General features: G+C 38.6%; 3 protein-coding genes across 17 annotated transcripts in view; all 3 read left to right on the forward strand.

Annotated features, from left to right (window-relative positions):
* Positions 1-3,442, forward strand: part of arntl2 (aryl hydrocarbon receptor nuclear translocator-like 2) — a 28,656-nt gene extending 25,214 nt beyond the window's left edge. For 8 of the 9 annotated variants that reach the window (XM_034685396.1, XM_034685397.1, XM_034685398.1 and 5 more), the window contains 2 exons: positions 1,211-1,310; positions 1,418-3,442. In XM_034685396.1, the coding sequence (XP_034541287.1) occupies positions 1,211-1,310; positions 1,418-1,575 (258 nt within the window). In that variant the 3' untranslated portion in view covers positions 1,576-3,442. The remainder of the gene's footprint in view (positions 1-1,210; positions 1,311-1,417) is intronic. The other variant, XM_034685402.1, reaches the window with a different exon arrangement.
* Positions 3,443-4,003: 561 nt separating this feature from the next.
* On the forward strand, positions 4,004-8,954 carry si:ch211-245j22.3 (uncharacterized protein LOC563798 homolog). Its single transcript, XM_034685405.1, has 5 exons — positions 4,004-5,659; positions 6,294-6,426; positions 6,564-6,713; positions 6,847-6,952; positions 8,479-8,954. Exons 1-5 carry the CDS (start codon positions 5,592-5,594, stop codon positions 8,613-8,615), a joined length of 594 nt encoding a protein of 197 aa, XP_034541296.1. The 5' UTR covers positions 4,004-5,591; the 3' UTR covers positions 8,616-8,954.
* Positions 8,955-11,618: 2,664 nt separating this feature from the next.
* The window catches only part of ppfibp1b (PPFIA binding protein 1b), a 33,108-nt gene continuing 24,984 nt past the window's right edge, over positions 11,619-19,742 (forward strand). For 5 of the 7 annotated variants that reach the window (XM_034685743.1, XM_034685745.1, XM_034685746.1 and 2 more), the window contains exon 1: positions 11,620-11,836. The gene's annotated coding sequence lies outside the window, so the exon portion shown is untranslated. Of the gene's footprint in view, positions 11,837-19,742 lie in introns of all 7 variants that reach the window. The other 2 variants (XM_034685742.1, XM_034685744.1) reach the window with 1 other exon arrangement.

The raw sequence follows: 19,742 nt of genomic DNA on the forward strand, positions 1-19,742 counted from the left end.
AACTTGTGTATACCAAGCGGCAACCTCCAGTCTAAAAATGTAAGTCCAATGCGGAAGTGCTAAAAACTGCAGTTCATAGAAGATCCGCTTGAGACTGGCTCCGGAAGTACCGGAAGCCACATACACACCAATTCAAAAAAGCTGATCTTTACAGCAGAAATAAACATGTTTACAGCCTGGTACAAAAGACCAGTGTAGTCTGGATAGCTCATTTCTCTATTGGCATACACTGTAGGGGGGTGAATTTTTTTCTAACACGGCAGTTTCAAAGATCTTGAGATTACGAGTCTTCTAATGAGAGGCACAGCTGACTTGATTGACAGGCGGGAACACTGTAGATGTTGGCTCGGAGGCTCAAAGCCCAACTCTTTATGTCACACTGCGCTCAACAGCAGCAATATGGCTGCCGACGACGATTGGCCTCAAAACAGCACTTCAGAAACAGATGGGTAACGTCACGGATACGACGTCTATATTTTATACAGTCTATGGTGTGCACACATACAATGTGAGTCAGTTCACACAACAACCAGTAAGCAAGGTAAACAGAGAAACAATGACGTTTTGAATAATGCCAGTCCCCAAAAGATGCAAACAGCAAACAGACAGTTCATTATAAAGTAGTATGTGGAGGTCATAAAGATGACTCATCTGATTTCGAGGTTTCAAACACTTTCATAGCTGTTTTCTGTCTGCATTTTCTGATGACAGGGATGATCATCTTAGATCAAATAAAAACCCTAAGTGTTTTCATTAACATCCACATTTTTTAAATACCAACCCCTTGTTTCATGCTTGACTTGTGTGCCAGCATCAAGTTTGCTTTGCCTAATTTGGTTGGTGTTGAACTTTGATGACCTTGCATTTTTCAAAGGCAGGTAATCACACATAGGTTCAATGATGATTTAAAATTGAAAACTCATCCTTACATTAATATACTTTATAGTGGTGTCATGTCATTCCCCCACTCTCTTCCAGTTTCCTACAATATCTACACATTCCTCTAGGCAAGAACACTCTGTTTTGCTGGTTCCTTTGTTGAACCATATCCCAGTCTGTTGAAGAGTATTGTGAATTTATCACAGCTGGAGTAGTTAGAAATGATGGTTGAAAGGCATGTTTCAGCCTACACAGATTTGAGTTTCTACTCCTTCTTTTCTACCTACCTTGCTGCATCTGAGGGTAATGATGCTCCTGTTTTGGTCTTTAGGTGCCAAATGGAGAGGTTACAGACATGGAGGTGCCAGGAAAGTCCAGCTCAGAGGATGAGCCACAGGGAGCTGCATTCTCAGGAGGAGACTCACTCATGGGTACTTTACCTGATACTCTCAAAACACAAACATTATACATAGGAGCCATATTTTCATATAACTACATGGCCTTGACTTTTTTGTTCTGTCATCCTGTTTTGCCTCAGGGGAGAATTCCCAGCTGGATTTGGACAGCGTGGTTGGACCGGGCCTTAGTAGTCTCAGCAATGACGAAGCAGCCATGGCAGTGATCATGAGCCTCCTGGAGACGGACACAAACTTGGGCGAGGCTGTTGACTTTGAGGAGATGCATTGGTCTCTATAGAACCCGCTCTCACAGTGTGAAGCACACTAACTCTCTGACCATCAGCTTCGTTGGATGACGTGTTCACCTTGAATTCTTACAAAGACGCAGCATTCCTTTTCTAAAGGACTATTTATTTATTAGTGATCTTTTCCACATAAGCTGTGTATTCTTCATGTGGCTGCTCTAACTGCAGTGGGATTGACGACAATAAGGGACACCGGCTTTTCCTCTTCAGGAGGAAGACGTGCCTCTAAAGCCTTACAGCAGTCTGCCTGTTCCTCACTGCTTTCCTTGCATCTACTGTCATCCTCTGTTCACCTAACGAGGCCTCGCTTGGTCCAAGAACTCATGAACAAAAAAGGACGAGATGTAAAAATAGCTTATTTTTCGCTCCTGCCCACATTTGAAAACAAAAGGTTGGGAGTGATGATGCAAAAAAAAAATGCACTGAAACGATTTCATGTCTTTTTTAAATGGTCGTACTTTGTTAGGTACTGTACTTTTAATTGAAATGCAAAGAAGACACCTTGACAACCTGGCCCATCTGTGACCCCTCAGGATACAAGCCGTAGGTAGCCAGCCTACCACGGCAGACCACACTTCCATAACCTCTAAACTTTGAGAGTCACCTCATAATGTGCCGCTCAGAGATTCTTAACTTGTCAGTATCTGAACATTTTCCATGGAAACAGTCCAGAAACCTCTTCTATTGTACACTGACTTGAAAATACTGTATATGTGTGGGTTTGGTATGATTACTAACTAATGCTGTTTGGGGTGTGTGTCTTAAAGGGATAGTTTGCATAGGAAGGATCTGTTCATTTTTTTGTGTTCTTTAAGACCTCTATCCCCAGTGTTGGCTGCCCTGGACTTCATCTGTTCTAATCATGTGACATGTTTAGATCGAAATGATCCACCTGGTATTTTCAGCGTGAAAGGACTCTTATAAATGTATAAGAACTACAGTAATGCAAATTAAAAACAGTGTTGTAAGAGGTGCTCAGATGGGGGTTGGCGGCAACAGCTAAGCAGGAAACCCATTTCACATCTGTGGCGATTTAATACGTGTCTGAGGTTGATCTCTGAGGTCTAATGTCAACTCAGGAAGTGATGGAAATAGAGCTCCCATCTTTAAAATACAAGAATATATTTAGCAGGATTTTGTCCCTAGTTTTAAGTTTGAAATACTCTTCTACATACGGTGTGTTGTTTAGAGTCATCTTTTCATGGGTCTGTGTACATTTATTGTCAGTTATATGATCTCTTTTTTTTAAGCCATAGCTTTAGCTGTTTTATTTTCCTGTGTACTGTTATACACTGACAGTCTTCATGTGTTTGATGGGCAAGAGTAGTTACAGGAACAGAACATAGTCGTGAAGGGATTATGCTATGCAGAACTATCATTCCATTAGTGCTACATTTTAAAGTGTGTCCCGTCTCTCCCATGTCATGTATTAAGTAAGTATACGACATGCCGCTAACTAGTTAATTGATTTTTGGTGAGGACTTGAATATTGGACTGAACTGTGTGGATCACTTAGCGATGTTACCTCATGTAGATTTTTTTATTTTACATATCTTTGATTTTATTAACAAATCATTGTTCCCCTTTATGTGATGACCTGAAATGTTAGTGAGTTATTCGTTAGCCAGATGGTGTAATGAGGACGGTGTTTGGTCAAGTTTACAATATCCAATGCATGTCAAATTATTGTCACACAGTGATTCTTTCAAAGATTGGCAGTGTTGCTCATGCCAAAATTTACCAGAATAATGTTATTTTAATGACACAGGGACAGTACTAGTGGGGGGATTAAATACTTCTGTACTGTTATTGTAGATGTCAAAATGACTCTTGTTTTAATAGAACTGTGTGTGCCTCTGACTGTGGTCCAATGTTAACTCATGATGCAGAACCCAGATAACCTCTTTAAAAGTTAGAGCATTTATTTCAGTTCTTTGTTAAAGGTATGGAAACTCATTTATGCTGAAGAATATATGTTTATATAAAAATATAACCCCTGAAACTTTGTATAAATACCATAGAACCCCAAGTGAAGTAATGTTATATCAAAAGAGTTAGAAATATGAGACAAGGAGCTAACTGTGATAAAAAGTTTTATGATATTAAAAAAAGTCTAAGTATAGTTTTAAAACTTAATAATAATGACAAGGCAGAAAAAGTCAGAATTATAACAGAAAGGGTAAATGATGTGAGATGTATATAATTATGCGAGAAGTCAAAATACTGTCATAAAAAGTCATAATCTTGATTTAAAAAATATCATGAATATGAGATTAAAAGTCATATTTATGTGACAAAAAGTCCAGATTATGGCAACGGCCAAGAGTATGAAAAAAAAAGTTCGTATTTTGAGGGGGTAAAAGGCAAAATCACAATATATAACGTCAATGTCAAGTCAAATTAAAAATTGAAACTAAAATATAAAAAAAATGTCTTGATATGACATTAAGTCAAATTTTTGAGAGAAAGGTACAACATTTTGAAATAAAAAATCCCAGATGATGTGATTTGAAGCTGTGATTATGAGGGAAAAGTACTAAGTAGAAGAAACGATCAGAAATATGAGATATAAAGAAGGAACACGTTGGGTTAAATTGTTCTGCTTAAGATTCTGAACAATTTAAACCTCAGTTAAAAATGTAATCCATGAGAGAGTTGGTTAAGAACGTTAGGAAAGCTGAAATCCAGCTATAGAAGTTGCCACATGGCGTATTCATTTCGGACTAATTTGAGACCCTGCTTGCTGACTGTTTTAAAGATTGAAGTTGAAACTAGTCAGTGAAAATGTTCGAACAAATGTATGATTGATGGACCCTCTATGCCAGGCTGTTGTTCACTTTGGATTGTTTAGGATATCCCAAGAGTTCTTGTTTTAATGATGGAAATGGTTGTGATGAATCATGAAGAATACTGTCTTTTTCTCTAATGCTTGAATTATGGGGAGCCGGTGGACAGAGCAGCGAACTCACAAGTCCGAAGTGCCTTTGGACATGTCTGCTCGGACACACACAACAAACCTGTGTGACGCACTGAGACCGCCTCCCCACTGGCAACTCCACAGACTGAAAGGAGGGCTAAAATGTATCAAAGGATTCACTTGACACAACATGGCATACTGTGCACATCATAAATGAAGCAGAAGCTTTTCCACAGATGATCCATGTTGGCCTCTGCACTTATTACTTAACCAAACGGGCAGAGCAATGGAGCTGTGTCATCGGCACTGGGTAGTCCTCAAGTTGAGGGCACCCTTTATGGTTTTTTTATGTTCCCATTTTTTTAGTTCAGCCGTTGCACTGTTGTAGTCTTTTTGTGCTTGTGTCTCCATTTGATATACAACAAGTAGATTTTATCAGCAAGGGAACACTGTTATGATTTCGTGCCCCTGCTTTGTGTTGACTTGCATGCCACTTTTATATCAGTTATTGCTGAAATTTGTTGCATCAGGAAGTTTTGACAGAGTGGTGTGTGAGCTTGTGCACGGACGCAGGTGGAAAGACCTTAACCTTTGGGCTCATGTTGGACTGATGGGAGCCTGTTACTGCCTCCATGGTACCACTTCCTGCCACTGCACAGGTTGATTTTTTGATGATTTTACAGCTCCTGAAGAAATACTGTATCTGTCTATTGCGTTATTGCTGCTACTATCAGCATGTCTGGGCTGTCTTCCCAGGTTGTCATGTTAATAAATATTAGTTTACTAAACAAAACTTGGACCTAGCTTTTTTTTAATATCCAAATAGCATCAAACAGAAGCAGAGTCATTTCTGAATGATGCACTTTACTGTCCTCAGACAGACTGAGAGGCAGCAGTCTGCTTTCTGTGTAATTACATTCACCTTACAGACCTTTTTGTGTCCCCCCCTCTCTCTCCAAGGAGATTAGCCACAAGTAATTTGTCAAAAGTGATAAGGTAGTGGTTGGTGCAATTAAGAAAGCATGACATAAGCTGGGATTTGGTGTGTATATAAAGTCAGCAGTAAATGCAGGGCTGCTGTATCTTTACAGAATGGGTCAAGCTGCTACCTTACCCTGTAGGAAAGGGGAGTATGTAACAGAGCTGTACGAGTGGTTCAGGTAGGATTTACATTTTTTATCCCAATTATTTAGAAAATCTGTATTTTTTTTTAATATTTCAATTTTACTGTGTATTCATGTGTGTAATATATAAATCTCAGTGGGGAGTTGATGGAAACAAATATAGAAATGGCATTTTCAAATTGCATTTTGTTGTGAAGCAGCATTATATAAGTGCACTAGATTTCTTTGTGTTACAGTAAGTAGAATATGTCATTACAAGCAAAGGATATTATTGACCATTTGATTCTCAACTTCTCATTGTACTCAATCTATTTTGATGTCTTAACAGAGGGACAAACAACAAATGTTTTTCCATTGAATTTCCATGTTGACACATTTCTGATAAGCTCCACTTGGCCACGTTTTAGTGAAGTGATTCAGAATCATTGGGCCTAATTATCTTAGCGCCTGTATCACAGGGTGTAAACAAGCTTTCAAACACATGTAATCTCCACAGGCTGCAGATGGGGTTGACCTTAATTCCCCTCATTCTAAATTTAAAGTACATGTATCTCTTGCTGTAAATCTGAGCCTTCATTCAAACCTCCTCTGGGCTCTCCTGTCTGTTGAAACAAGCAAAAAAAACTGACACTAAAATAAAATCTCTTCTTTGTTTTTGTTTCTGTGATAGAACATTTATCGTTGAATGTCCAAGCGGGCTGATCACACTTCACGAGTTTCAACGGCATTTCTGCAATGGCACAGTGGGCAGTGAGTCAGCTGAGTATGCAGAACAGTTATTTCGCACGTTGGACAGTAACAGGGTAAGAAAAAGACTGAAGAATATAAACGCTGAATACATGATGAGTCTGGAGGATTGTCTGTTCCATCAGTATACCATAGAAGTCAGTAATTCCCTCCTAGCTGTCAGCAAAGTGTTGATGAGGATGCTCTCCTTCAGGACGGGGTGGTTGACTTCAGAGAGTATGTCATGGCCATAAGCATGCTAATCGAAGGTTCAGCTGTAGAAAAGCTGCAGTGGTCATTCAAGCTCTATGACAAAGATGGGGACGGTTCCATTACAAGGGAGGAGATGCTGAACATCATGCAGGTGTGTGTTTGCTTTTACTCTCCAAATACTAAAATCAGGACCTCAGTTCATCAGTTCACTTCTGATATGATCCCACTGAAGCCTACCATTCAGCCCAACTGATGTGTGTGTGTGTGTTTCTTTTTCTCCACAGACTGTTTATAAGATGAGTGTCACAGCGGCTCTAACTGAACCCAACCCACTGACGGCTGAAGAATGTACCAACAGGATATTTGTGCGATTAGATAAAGACAATAACGGTGAGCGGATGAAATCACGACACACTCTTATTTTTTATGTCAAAATCACTCTTGTATGAACAGAGCCCCATGCATGTCTATTTTTGACTGTGGTTCAGAGAGGAAACATGAAGAAAACTCTGAATAAAGTGCGCAGATTACTTTTTTAAAAATAGAGCATTTACGTCAGCTCCGTGGCAAAAAAAAAAGTGGCTTCAAAAAATTTAAATATAAAGTCAGAGTTATGAGATTAAACTATTAATCAGTATAATCAATAAAAATATCAAAATGATGGGTTTAAAACCATATGCATTTACACACACACACACACACACATATATATATATATATATATATATATATATATATATATATAATTTTTCTGTATATTTTCAGGTTTTTAGGTTTTCTTTTTTTTAGTAATGGTGCACACACTAATCGTATGGTCCTTTAAAATGTTCATGATTAAAGGTTGAAATTGTGTCATAAAAGTTAAAATGAGCTTGTAAGTCATAATTAAGAAAGTGGTCCAAATTATGAAATAACAATTGGTAACTATCAGACAGTACTTAATAAGATATTCAGTCGAATTTAGGACATCAAGTCAGAATTGTGATAGTGAAATTTCATGTTTATCTCATCAGCATGAACTACTGTATCATTATTTTTGACATTTTGATTGATTATGTATTTAGACTTCCTATCTTAAAATTCTGAATATTATTTTATCATTTTGACTTTTTACATCATAATTATGATTTACTGATTCATTCTACTTATTTTTCTCATCATTTAAAAAAATATATCATTTTGCAATAAAGATTTTCTATTTCGTCACAATGACTAAATATTTGGGGGGTATTTTTTCCCCTCCAGTCAAAGTCTTTGCTTAATTGATTTTTTTAATTGCTGGAATTGGTGGAAATAGGCTCCCATACACCGGCTTCTTTTGATGAACTTGTGCAAAGTTCTCCCTTAAAGAAAAAAATACAAGATTAATTTCAAATGTGCAAAAACACATTTAATTGAAAGTGGAATGTGTAGAGCTCGTTTTTGTACATGTAAAACATATTATTGACATGGGGAACATGCTGTAGGGACATTGTATTGGTATGGTGTAAAGCCCATACAAATTACAATTTGTCATATGTTTTGCAACATATGTTCCTGTCTTGCAAACTAAGACATGGAAAAACGTGAGATCATATGATGTTCTGTCAGAGAAATAAAATAAAACTGAACCAGAGATAAAAAAAAGAACACATTACCCTATATAAAAATATATTATGTTGAACGCATTTGTCAGGGTTTGCTGAAGTGTCTTGGGGGCTTCAGAGTGAGGTTTGCTTTTTGTTTCTGTTATCTAGGACATAACTTAAAAGGCAGAATGATTGGCTGTAGTTAGCACATTATTAAACCTTTAAACTCTTGCAGACTAATATCAACTCTTACAGATCCAGATTGAAAGAGGAAACATAACTGAACAACCCTGACACAGTCTGTCCTCAGTTCTTTGTCTTTAATCATTGTTCTTGTTGTGTCTGTAGCCATCATCAGTCTGGACGAGTTCATAGAGGGAGCACTAGATGATGATTGGATCAGGGACATGCTGGAATGTGACCCCAGCACTGTGAAGGTGGAGAGGCCCCTGAGGAGGGACACTGCTCTTGGGACCCATGGTTGACCTGAAGTGGGGTATTCTTTTCACTGGGAGCCAAGGAATGAACCAATCGATGTTTGGCTTGAAATTTCCAGGAATGGTTGCAACAGCACAGCTTCCATTCGCTGAGACGAATTATATCACGGCCTGTTGAGTGACTTTGAAGTCGACACCGAGAGCACTGAAAAATGAATTACTAGTCTCAGTGATTTGCCTTAATGTAATGAGGAACTCATTATGTGATATTCTATTCTGTTTTATTGGTACTCTAATACCATCATTTGATATAACTTTGATAATTTCTATTTTTGCCTGACTGAATCTCCTCACAGAATAACTCTTGATTAAATGACTAATGATTAATTATTGAGTCAGAGACTTGTCTCATCCTGTCAGGATTCTATTTTGCATAACAACCCCCTCACTATATATTATCCCTTACTTTTCTCCACACTGCAGGTACTATAAATCAATATCAATAAAGAATATCTTATCTTACCTTATCTTATCTTATCTTATCTTACCTTACCTTATCTTATCTTATCTTATCTTACCTTACCTTACCTTACCTTACCTTATCTTATCTTATCTTATCTTATCTTACCTTACCTTACCTTACCTTACCTTACCTTATCTTATCTTATCTTACCTTACCTTACCTTACCTTACCTTATCTTATCTTATCTTATCTTATCTTATCTTACCTTACCTTACCTTACCTTACCTTACCTTACCTTACCTTATCTTATCTTATCTTATCTTACCTTACCTTACCTTACCTTACCTTATCTTACCTTACCTTACCTTACCTTACCTTATCTTATATTATCTTATCTTATTTTATGTCTGTGTTCAAACTCTGCCAGTCAATCATTTGTCTTGAAGCATTGGTGCATTTTTATATCAAACATAACATTTAAACATAACAACATAAATTTCCCCATTATTTTCAAATAAAACACAGGGATATATTAGCATGACCATAGACATACATGGAATTAACTGTAGAGTATAGTTGTCTAATTTTAAATGTATGTTTGCAAAAATATGTTATTAAAAAAAATGAAGATATAAAAAGCAGACCAGACAATGCAGATAATATGTGTGATTGTATTCTAACTCAAGGTTATCAGTACATTAAAAACAGACACAGGGATTGATTGAAAGTCTACATGTTTGTATTTAAACCTGTGATACCAGATAAATTCCTCTTAATGGTGGCAGAAGGTAACAACTTTATTGTGATGCCTCTACACAATGAATGCAGTGACGGAGCCAGACAGTTTTGACTTGGGTGGCCAACTGGGGCACTGACTGTTAAAGGGGTGGCCAGGCGTGGTAAACATAAGGGGCTTACCCCAAACCTAGGAGGGTTACTTCCAATAATCAAATCTACTTTAAATTCTTTTATAAAATAATTTTAAAAATATTACATTTTTTGGATTTCTCACGTTAACATTATAAATGTAACTCAAAAGATTATCAACATTTAAATCTGCTGAACTGAACTCATTACGGAGTCAAAATTAAGATGATTGTCTAAAGTCAAAGCATCAACAAAAATAATATTCAAATGCAAAGAAACGACTGTCTCTGCAGCTTGTTGAAACACAACAACACAACAGCTGATTTCAACATAAGTAATGCCTCTGACATGGCAAATAGCCAATCATGTTTAAGAATTTCAGGGTGGCTCCAGGGGTGGCCAATCAGTTTTCAGAGGAGGCCATGGCCACCCCTGGCCACCCCATGGCTCTGCCACTGGATGAATGGTCAAGTATGGGCACTTTTTTCCACCACAGTAAAAGAGTACTAATATCAAAGTAAAGCCACAAGACAGGCATAAAAAACATTACACACTTAACACACATCATCATTGATAGTGAAGCCTTTTGTGACTTTTGTAGCTCAAAGAGGCACCAGGCTTAATATCAGTCTGTTTCATAACAAGCTAATTCCACCAAGGTGCAAGACTGAACGCTTCAGACGCTCCTTTGTGCCCACCGCCATCAGACTGTTAAACAGTAACGGAGGCCACAGACTGCACCACGTTGACCACTGACGCCCCTATATATATATATATATATAGGGGCGTCAGTGGTCAACGTGGCACCTTTATATATATATATATATATAAATATATATATATATATATATATATATATATATATATATATATATATATATATATATTTAGATATATGCAATGTTACAAATGGAATTTAGATTAAATAGCAGTAATTACAGGCAGTATTAAAAATGGTTCAGTAGTGACAGGTTGACATGGTGTCATATATATATATATATATATATATATATATATATATATATATATATAATATCCTTCTTCTATCACTAACACTGAAAGACCACTTGATGTCGCCTGTGGTTTTGTAAATATGAAACCGGCGGAAACACGAGACACCTCCCATACTACTAGGAATATGGTGCGTTCAAGTATCAGCAAAAAAAGGCAACATGTAATCCGTCTTTAACTCAATAATAATAATAATAATAATAATAATAATAATAATAATAATAATAATAATAATAATAATAATACCTCTATTCTTTTTGTGAAGCACTTTTCAATACAAGTAACAAAGTGCTTCACAAAAATAATAAAAACACAATAAAAGCAGAGAAGCAATCAAAGTATACAGACAGTAAAAGCAGAGATAAAACGTTAAAGATTAAAACGAATTCACAAAATAAAAGCTTTACAATAAAAGTGTGCCTTGAGCAGTGAAATAAAATGAGGGACTGATTCTGGAAGTCTGATTTCCTCTGGCAGGCCGTTCCACAGTTATGTACGGTTAGTGCCATCAACCGTCGACCCTGTGATCAGTTCATTGTTGTGATTTATGCTCAGGTTTTATCACAGACATACTCAACAATAAAGACTTACTGCTTAATCTTACCAATTGAAAACGTAAAAGAATTGTTTTCTGAGTGTGAAACTCTTAATTCTAATCGTTCCCATGCTCCTTGAACACACCACGACTCCTGCCTCCCGGGCCAATCCAGTCTGCAGCAGGGCGGGATTTTAGCTCCAGCCATGACGTCCCAACTTTTCCAACAATCTTGTCAGTTCGACATCATGGCGTAGAAATGTGGACGAATGGTCGGGGGTAGTAGCACTGGTGGCCACGGAGAAGTTAAGAAAGTAGAACTGTTGGACTAAAACAAGAAGGCAGAAATAGAAAAGACATCTTCTCGAGGGGAGTTTCGGTAACGGAGAGTCGGTATGTATGACCTGTGATTTATGTGTTTGATTCAAGAGGATCCGACTTGTTGTCGAAACAAATGGCTATTCTGGCTCCACTGATAAGTGTTAAAATATGCACTGATTTAAAAAAGTTTTTCACCCATTGAGGAAGTTTATTATCGATCTACTAACGGCTTGGGAGACGCTTGGGGTTCCTGCATGTGGTTGTGGGCATGCCCTCGAGACAGTCCAACTTTAGTTTTATCACACTTAGTGCACATTAGTTGAGTTTTTTGTTTCTTTTCAACACAAACTCTTATATTCAGTAACTCTAGCTGCTTAAAGTTTATAAAGTTACAGCTTACCATAACCGAGATAGATTTCCTCTATAACTAAAATACGTATGTGGAAAAAGCATTAGCCTCACACTAGTGTTTCGATTTATTTAGTGACCCTATTAAGTGGTGACTTAAAGCCGAATGCATCTGTTTTTAAAGCAGCTGTAAGCTCACGCAACCTGTAACTACGACAACCATCGACGCAGTTGGCTGAAAGTCACCAGTTCACATGGTCACTTATTGAGCCGAAACACCCATATGGGATAAAAGACCCAGACGTAAGAAAGTCAGTCTAACTTTAGATTATGACTTTGCCACAGCTCCAGACTTTGTGGTAAGACAGAAAACTCCCACTGCCTGAGGCCATCTCTTTTGCCTCGACTGTTTGCTTTAGTCTTGAAGTGATGTCGACTGTTTCACATGTATGGTGCTGACAGGTGAGGTTTACTCTGATTTCGAGAAAGATGGTGGTATCTAGGGATGCACGATATTATTGGCATGTTATCGGTATTGGCTGATATTGGCTTAAAAATGACATCAATTCAATTCAATTAAATATTAACTTGTCCCCGGGGGCGGGGCAATTAAGGCACGTATGAGCAGCATTAAATACAAGAAACAGACATTTAAATTATAAGGATTGTAAAAGAGAAAATAGTTATGAAAAACAAAATTGACAGGCAACAGTATACGTATATATATGTATACTGTCGCCGTTGTTTTACGCCGATATCCGCTGATATAATTTTCCAATATGATAATGTAGGGCTGGGCGATATGGCCTAGGAATAAAATCCCAGATTTTTTTTTACAAAAAACTCAATTTACAATTGTAATCGGTTTTGTGTCTTTCCCCTGAAAATAGTAATAAAAGCAGTATAACTTTCAGCTAGATGTCTAGCTTGAAACGAAGCTACAGTACAACTTAGAGAGACTTAGTTTTCCATCTCATGAAAATAATCATTTCTTTGACTGTGACATTAAGCACCATGAACCAAAACTACTTCAAAAAAGTAAAAATAAAAGTACCTCCTGGAAATAAATGTGTCTTTTCTCGAATAAACCTCTTTGAAAATGCAGGAAGTTACGAAGAAAATCTAGATTTTCTTTTTTTTTTTAAATCGCCTCAAACAAAAAATGCGAATTCATCGATTAAATCTGAACCAGAATCAGCTTTATTGGCCAGGTATGCTTGAACACACAAGGAATTTGACTTAGGTAAACTGTGCTCTCTTTGTACAAGGCATAGGAATAAGACATACAAATAGAAATATAATACAAATAATAACATCAGCTATAAATACAAAAGAACAACAAATAGGCATGACTAATATGTACAGGCTGAAATAATATGATAGATTAGATTGATTTATCGTACAGCCCTTCGATAATGGGCTGCTGCACACATGTTGGGCTCATGTTTTAAGTTGAATTTGAATTAAGCAGCAGTCTGTAAGGTACATGTAGCTGACTAATTTAGGAACATTTACGGTCAAAGAGTAAACATTTTATTTAATTTAGATTTAATTGCTGTACAGTTGCACTTTTCACACGTTCCCTGTGAACAGAGGTCAGGTTTACTTACTATGTCAAATGTGAAATTGGCCAAATTTGCCCTGGTTGTGCATATTGTTATGATTGTCTCAGGGAGAGCATCATCCAAGTTTTAAGTAGGATGTATATTTTTGTATGAATTTTGTTTGAAAGCAATTGTCATAAATAAATATGCAGTTTTAAGTATTAAGTATTTTTCTTATTTTGCACAAGAAATTAATATTACAGAACAAATGTGATAAGAGTATCACCATAATACTGTTCGCTAACTCCAATACCGAAGATAATTGATGGTATACTGTCTGGGATTTTTTTTTTTAAAAGCCATAAAACTTGATCAGATGTTGTATTAGTCTTCAGTCGTGTTCTTCAAACTGTCTCTCTTTCCTCTCAAGTGCTTTCCAAAACAACAGGATTGTCTTAATAACAGAAACCAGATGTTTTAAAGGTAATGGCTGTTTTTCAGTTTTCTGTGTGGGACTTGATGAAGCCATTTTGTTTCAAACCCAGGTGTAATACTGTAGGTGTCTGTGTGAAAGAAGTCCTCTGAAAATTTAATTAGCGATCAGATTTTTTGGATATTTTAAGGGTCCTTCCTTTCCTTTTCTTCTGCTGGGTATCACAGCCAAACATGCAAGTCATTTCTGCAGGAGGAACCCTGAAAGATCTTCAGTAAAGGTGTGCCAGAAAATTTGTGTGGTTGTACATTTGTGGAGCTGTGCTGAAACAGCAACAATGTCAGCTGTTTGGATTTACATTTACTTACCCCTCAGTACCTGCTGTGTACTTTTTGCATACATGTCTCAGACAAATCCCTCCGATAGGTGAAGTTGCAGCTGTGAGTAATATGAAAAGAATGCATGCTGCTGTCCAACACAAATAAAGAGCATATATGATGTTTTGCATACTGCAGGATTCTGGAAGATTTTATCACATAGGACTTTCTTTCCATCTTTTGTTACGTGTGTTTACACTACATCACTCATTGCATGGATGCCTTGTGGGCTTCTTATTTTTAGTCCAAGCCGGTCCAAAGATTAGGAGAAGTCTCCTTCAGCCTGCACCCACATCTCGTCTTCATACAGGCCGGTTGTTTAGTGGTATAAAATTAGTGGTGATGTATTCTGCCTGCTGACTCCCGTTGGAAATAGCTGCAGGTTATTCCTGAGCAGCGCCCTGCAGGCTGCGGGTGAATGCCTTGACTTTGTGTCTACACCCAGTGAATCAGACACACAGCCCTCGGATTCTATCGCTGAACCTTTTGTACCCACACGCTGAAAGACAATAGCGTTATCTCTGCAGGGAAATCAAATCACAGCAGACAGTTTGCCTGTTACTTTTTGAAGACTCGGGTGTAAGACACACAGCTAATGATTAGAGCCGAGAGAGACGACGATGACGCTGAAAGAAAAGGTTGTTGACCTCTGAATGGAGCATTTCATGTTGATGTAAAGCAGGATGATGTTTGCTTGCTACAATGGCCACGGTTACATGATGTTTTTTAATTCAGAATTAAATTATTCAGAATTAAATTATTCTCCTTCGTGTTTACATGGAAATAGTCATTCTTAATTTAGGTTTACATAGAAAACACGTTTAATCGTCTTTATTCAATTCCGCTTAGAGTCTGGGGGTTGGGAAAGGTTCTGATTGGACGGGGCGGGTGTGATGTATGTGCATCTACCGGAAGAAAACAGACTCCAGTTCCTGCTTCTTTTATTTTCGGTTAAAACTTGGAAGACCACACACCTTCCACCACCGTTATGGGGAATGTAAGATCTATCTACGATAAGGTGGACGAGCTAACCCAGCACCAGAGTAGCATCATGCTAACAGAGCTAACACCGGACAAGAACGCCACACTGGAAGGATTTCACCTGCTGTGGGCGGACAGGATACAGGAGAGCAAAACTGAACTAACTGGGGAAGAAGTCCACCTCAGTCCTGGACCCTGTGGAGGTGGTGGCTGACAGGAGATTTATGGCCAAGCTGTTGTCTTTGATGAACATTTTTTTTCGATATATATTCTTTTACTGTACACCTTCTTGTTTGCTGCTGTAACTCCATGAATTTCCCTGTTGTGAGACGAATAAAGGAGTATCTTATCTTATCTTACAAGTGACAAGTCCCTCGATTAACTTGGATGCTACAGCTTTAAAAAGGTCCACATTTTTATGCTTCCGTCCATCAACTCTTTTCATGATATCTATTTCTTCTAAGGCTCCTATTAAATAATTAGTCTCGGCTCGAGTCCAACGCTTGCTTCGGGTGGTCATCCTGGAATATGTGCCCGCCAGCGCGGAATATGTGCGTCATCCATAGACTGTAAAAAATATGGACGTAGTATCCGTGACGTCACCCATCTGTTTCTGAAGAGCTGTTTTGAGACCAATCGGCTGCGGCAGCCATATTGCTTCTGTCGAGCCAGTGTGATGTAAAGAGGCGGGCTTTGAGCCTCCTAGCCAACAGCTGCAGTGTTCCCACAGGCAGCTGTGCCTCTCATTGGAAGACTGGTAATCTCAATATCTTCGAAATTGCAGAATTAGAAAAAAATTCACCCCCCTCACAGTGAGAGGACATCGAGAAATTAGCTATTCAGACTACACTCATCTTTTGTACCAGGCTGTAAACATGTTTATTTCGGCTGTAAAGATCGTCTTTTCCCCATTCATGTGTATGTGACTTCCGGTACTTCCGGAGCCAGCCTCAAGCGGATCCTCGATGAACTGCAGCTTTTAACACTTCTGCATTGACTCATATTTTTAGACCGGAGGTTGCCGCTTGGCGTCATCGCCACAGGACAAGGAAACGAGCATGCTCAGAACGACCAGAATTAATTTAAAGTGGAATAAACATATACATGATCGAGGAATTATTCAATTCGGATTTAAAATCAGAATAAACCAGACACTTACTTTGGATTTAAGTTTAATTCGGAATGGTCATTTTCATTCAGAATTAAGGCGTTTTTCGACCGCAGGAACTTTACCCCAGAACTACGTGGGTTTCGACCGGAGGAATCAGGGTCTAAATTTAGTTCAGGGGTAGATAATCTCCCCCCCGAAAAGCCCCTGCTTGGGGGGTTGTACTTTTCAAAGGTACCAGGACTTTCAGTTGACTGTTATGGTGTTTGTGGAGTTTACACAGTTGTTGAAACACAGAAGGAGTTCCTGGGAATGCATACCAGTTTAGTTTTTTATTAAGATTTCAAAATATGATTTAATATAATTTTTTTTCTCCACACGTCATAGGCCTGATTTGCACAATCTACCTGGGCTTTCAGCCCGTGGTTGAAACGCAGACAACAATGGGGGCACAGGAAAGTAGTTCTGGGGGCTAAAAGACCCTGGAAATCTTGGTCGAAATGCACCTTTAGGTGTTTACAAGGTCATTTTTAATCTTTTTAAAGAGGATTTAATTTTTATTCTGAATTAAAGAGGAAATAAAAAGTCTCATGTAAACATTGCCAATGAGACTTTTCTCATGGAAACACTGTGAAGGTAGAAACTGAGTCAAGGCCTGCATGACTCAAAACATGGAAAGTGTCATTATGTGGCGAGACTTGGATCCATTGCTTTAAGTCCACAGACATCGACACAGATTTGGACAGAGAACAAGCAAAGCAAACTCCTGTATGATTTATGCCTGCATTGTAAATTCCTCTCTCCCTGGGCCTTTTCACCACCAGTGCATCATGTCTCAACACAAGCTGTAAAAGTCACTTGCATGGCTGCTGTAAACACTTTCTCCCCCAGAGACAAGTGGCCTCAGGCTTCTATCGTTTTTTTTCCTGCTTCCTGTGTGTAAAAGAGCATGGGGGAATTACAACATCTACTTTATCATAAACCCAGGAATACTTCAGCTTGCTCTCTTGGTCCAGTGAGAGTAGGGTTTGATGCTTCTTCTTGCCTGGAGGATTTGAAAAGCCATTATAGTCGTCCACTCTCCCCCCTCTTGTATCCATTATCCTCCGCCTGTCTCCGTGAATTATATGGCTGTTTTCACCGAAGGGCAGGATCGCTTTTTGAATGCTTTTGATTTCATTTTGTTGCGAGGTTTTTGTGCGTCTGAGAGGAGTCCGCAGGCAGGTGTTGTTGTAAATGCCATGTGCACTGTAGCGTTGCCTTGCAGATTTTTCTTTGTCTTCTCATGCCTCTCAGTCAAAATACACCCCGACCACGAACAATCACCCTCTGTGTGTCTTATGGTCGGTGTGAGTGGTGCGTATAGACGAGCAGACAGAGAGACTTTTGTTTTTTAGAGTGATGATGCTGGTTGGGTTTTTTTGAGATGTCTCTTTTGATAACAAGCTCCCTCAGATTGAATGTAGACCTCAGGCTCAGTACAGGTACAGATATTGTCTCCATGATAGGAGTTAAAATCCTCAAGAAATAAAAACTCTGAGAGGTTAAACAAGCTGTGGTTTGATAGAAAATGTCACAAGCTACTCTTACATGAGGATTTCATGATCTTTGTCATACCAGTAGTCACTGATTATTGAGGGTTTGGGAGTCTCTGAAATCCTTCTATTTTTAGAAATAATAAAATCATGTATTAATGACGATGAGAATCATTACCTGCATCTGTGAATCTAATGGATCCCTCGCCTTTGCTTAGTTAAGACAACAAAACCCAAGTCACTGTCTGCTTTCCAGACTCCCCCCTGTGTTTACATATGACTGACATACCATTGAGGCATCCCAGGACTTGTGGACAAAGCCCACTTCTCTGTAATTAGGCATTCTTTGTCCTCAGATCTTCCTGGACTCGTATGTCCTCTGAATCCAGGATTAAGCCGTGGATGTGCTCTCACAGGGTCTTTACACTTGATTGGCACTGACTGACACGTGGACAGTGCGTCCCTGAGCAGCATGCCTGGTCTTGGCTGGGTGTGTTTGAAGTGCGTTTGCTGAAAGCCATGTGTTAACCTTCCCCATGTTTGTCTTTCTGCTGTGAGAGAAGAGCTGACTCAGGTTTGGAGAGGGGAATGCCCTGCAGGCCTTCAGTCCAGTGTGAGTCATCATGATCCAAGCTCTGTCTGTGTTATCTTCTGTTAAAGACTGGAGTCTGTTGTGCATTGTGGTGTCTGTTGTAGGTAAAGTTTGGTAGTTTTGTTGTTTGCACTTTGATTCTTTTTTCCAGTTGGTGCCCTGCAGCATAGATACATTTGTCTGAGATGTAACGGACGTAAAGATTTCTACTAAATCAACTTTTTCTTGTAATTAAAATAAGTCATATAAGTCTGGAAAATAGTGAGCTATTACATATTTAGCGAGTCTTATCAATCTACAATTGTTGTTTCATTTAGCATAAAGGCTTGCTTTGGTTCTTATTCTCCTTTTTTATTCTGGTCTAATGTTTAGGGATGCACCGAAAATGGCTGAAAAGTGCATTTTCGGTTTTCGGCCGAAAGACTTTTATCACCGAAACAACACGGCCGAAACAGAATGTTGTGATGACGCAAGCAAAAACCGCGTCCAGTACGCGCTTGTCTGGATAAGGGCCAACATATCTGCCTCCATTATTCCTTTAATCGCAGCACTAAAGCTTCTTCTAAGCAAAGAGGTTGAGACGGACCACTGAGTGAAAACAATGAAAAGTACACTCTTAGAGTCTGTCAGCACACGATTCACTGAGATCTATTCGGATCCTTTGCACTTCATCGCGACTGTATCCGCGTTATAAAGATCATTATAAAGATAAAGATCATTACCTGGATGTGGTAATAAAGCAACGCGCACGAGAAATGATCCAGGCCGCGATGAATGCATCCTCACAGCGCAGGAGAAGGAGAACGTCTCTCTGAACCAGATGAGGGGCATGCACCCTGGTTGTCTGATATGTTCAATGAGATCCTTGATTTTAGTGAGGTTAGTACACAGTCAGAGCTATAAATGCAGTGGTAGGGGAGACCGGGGACAGTAGTAACATTTGTGACATTTCTGTCTATAACTTTGAGCTCTTTTAACCCTGTGTGTTCAAACTGCTATACAAACTAGCTTCAAGTGTCTAGAAAAAGCCTGTGCAACACAAACAGAAAATGCATGGCTT

This window comes from Notolabrus celidotus, chromosome 6, assembly GCF_009762535.1.
Source record: "Notolabrus celidotus isolate fNotCel1 chromosome 6, fNotCel1.pri, whole genome shotgun sequence".
NCBI lineage: Eukaryota > Metazoa > Chordata > Actinopteri > Labriformes > Labridae > Notolabrus > Notolabrus celidotus.

Excerpts from the sequence above, each read along its gene's own strand:
- si:ch211-245j22.3 (XM_034685405.1), top strand. The coding sequence starts at position 5,592 with ATGGGTCAAGCTGCTACCTTACCCTGTAGGAAAGGGGAGTATGTAACA. Across the intron at positions 6,427-6,563 it reads GCACGTTGGACAGTAACAGG|GACGGGGTGGTTGACTTCAG; the intron begins GTAAGAAAAAGA and ends GCTCTCCTTCAG. Across the intron at positions 6,714-6,846 it reads AGATGCTGAACATCATGCAG|ACTGTTTATAAGATGAGTGT; the intron begins GTGTGTGTTTGC and ends TTTTCTCCACAG.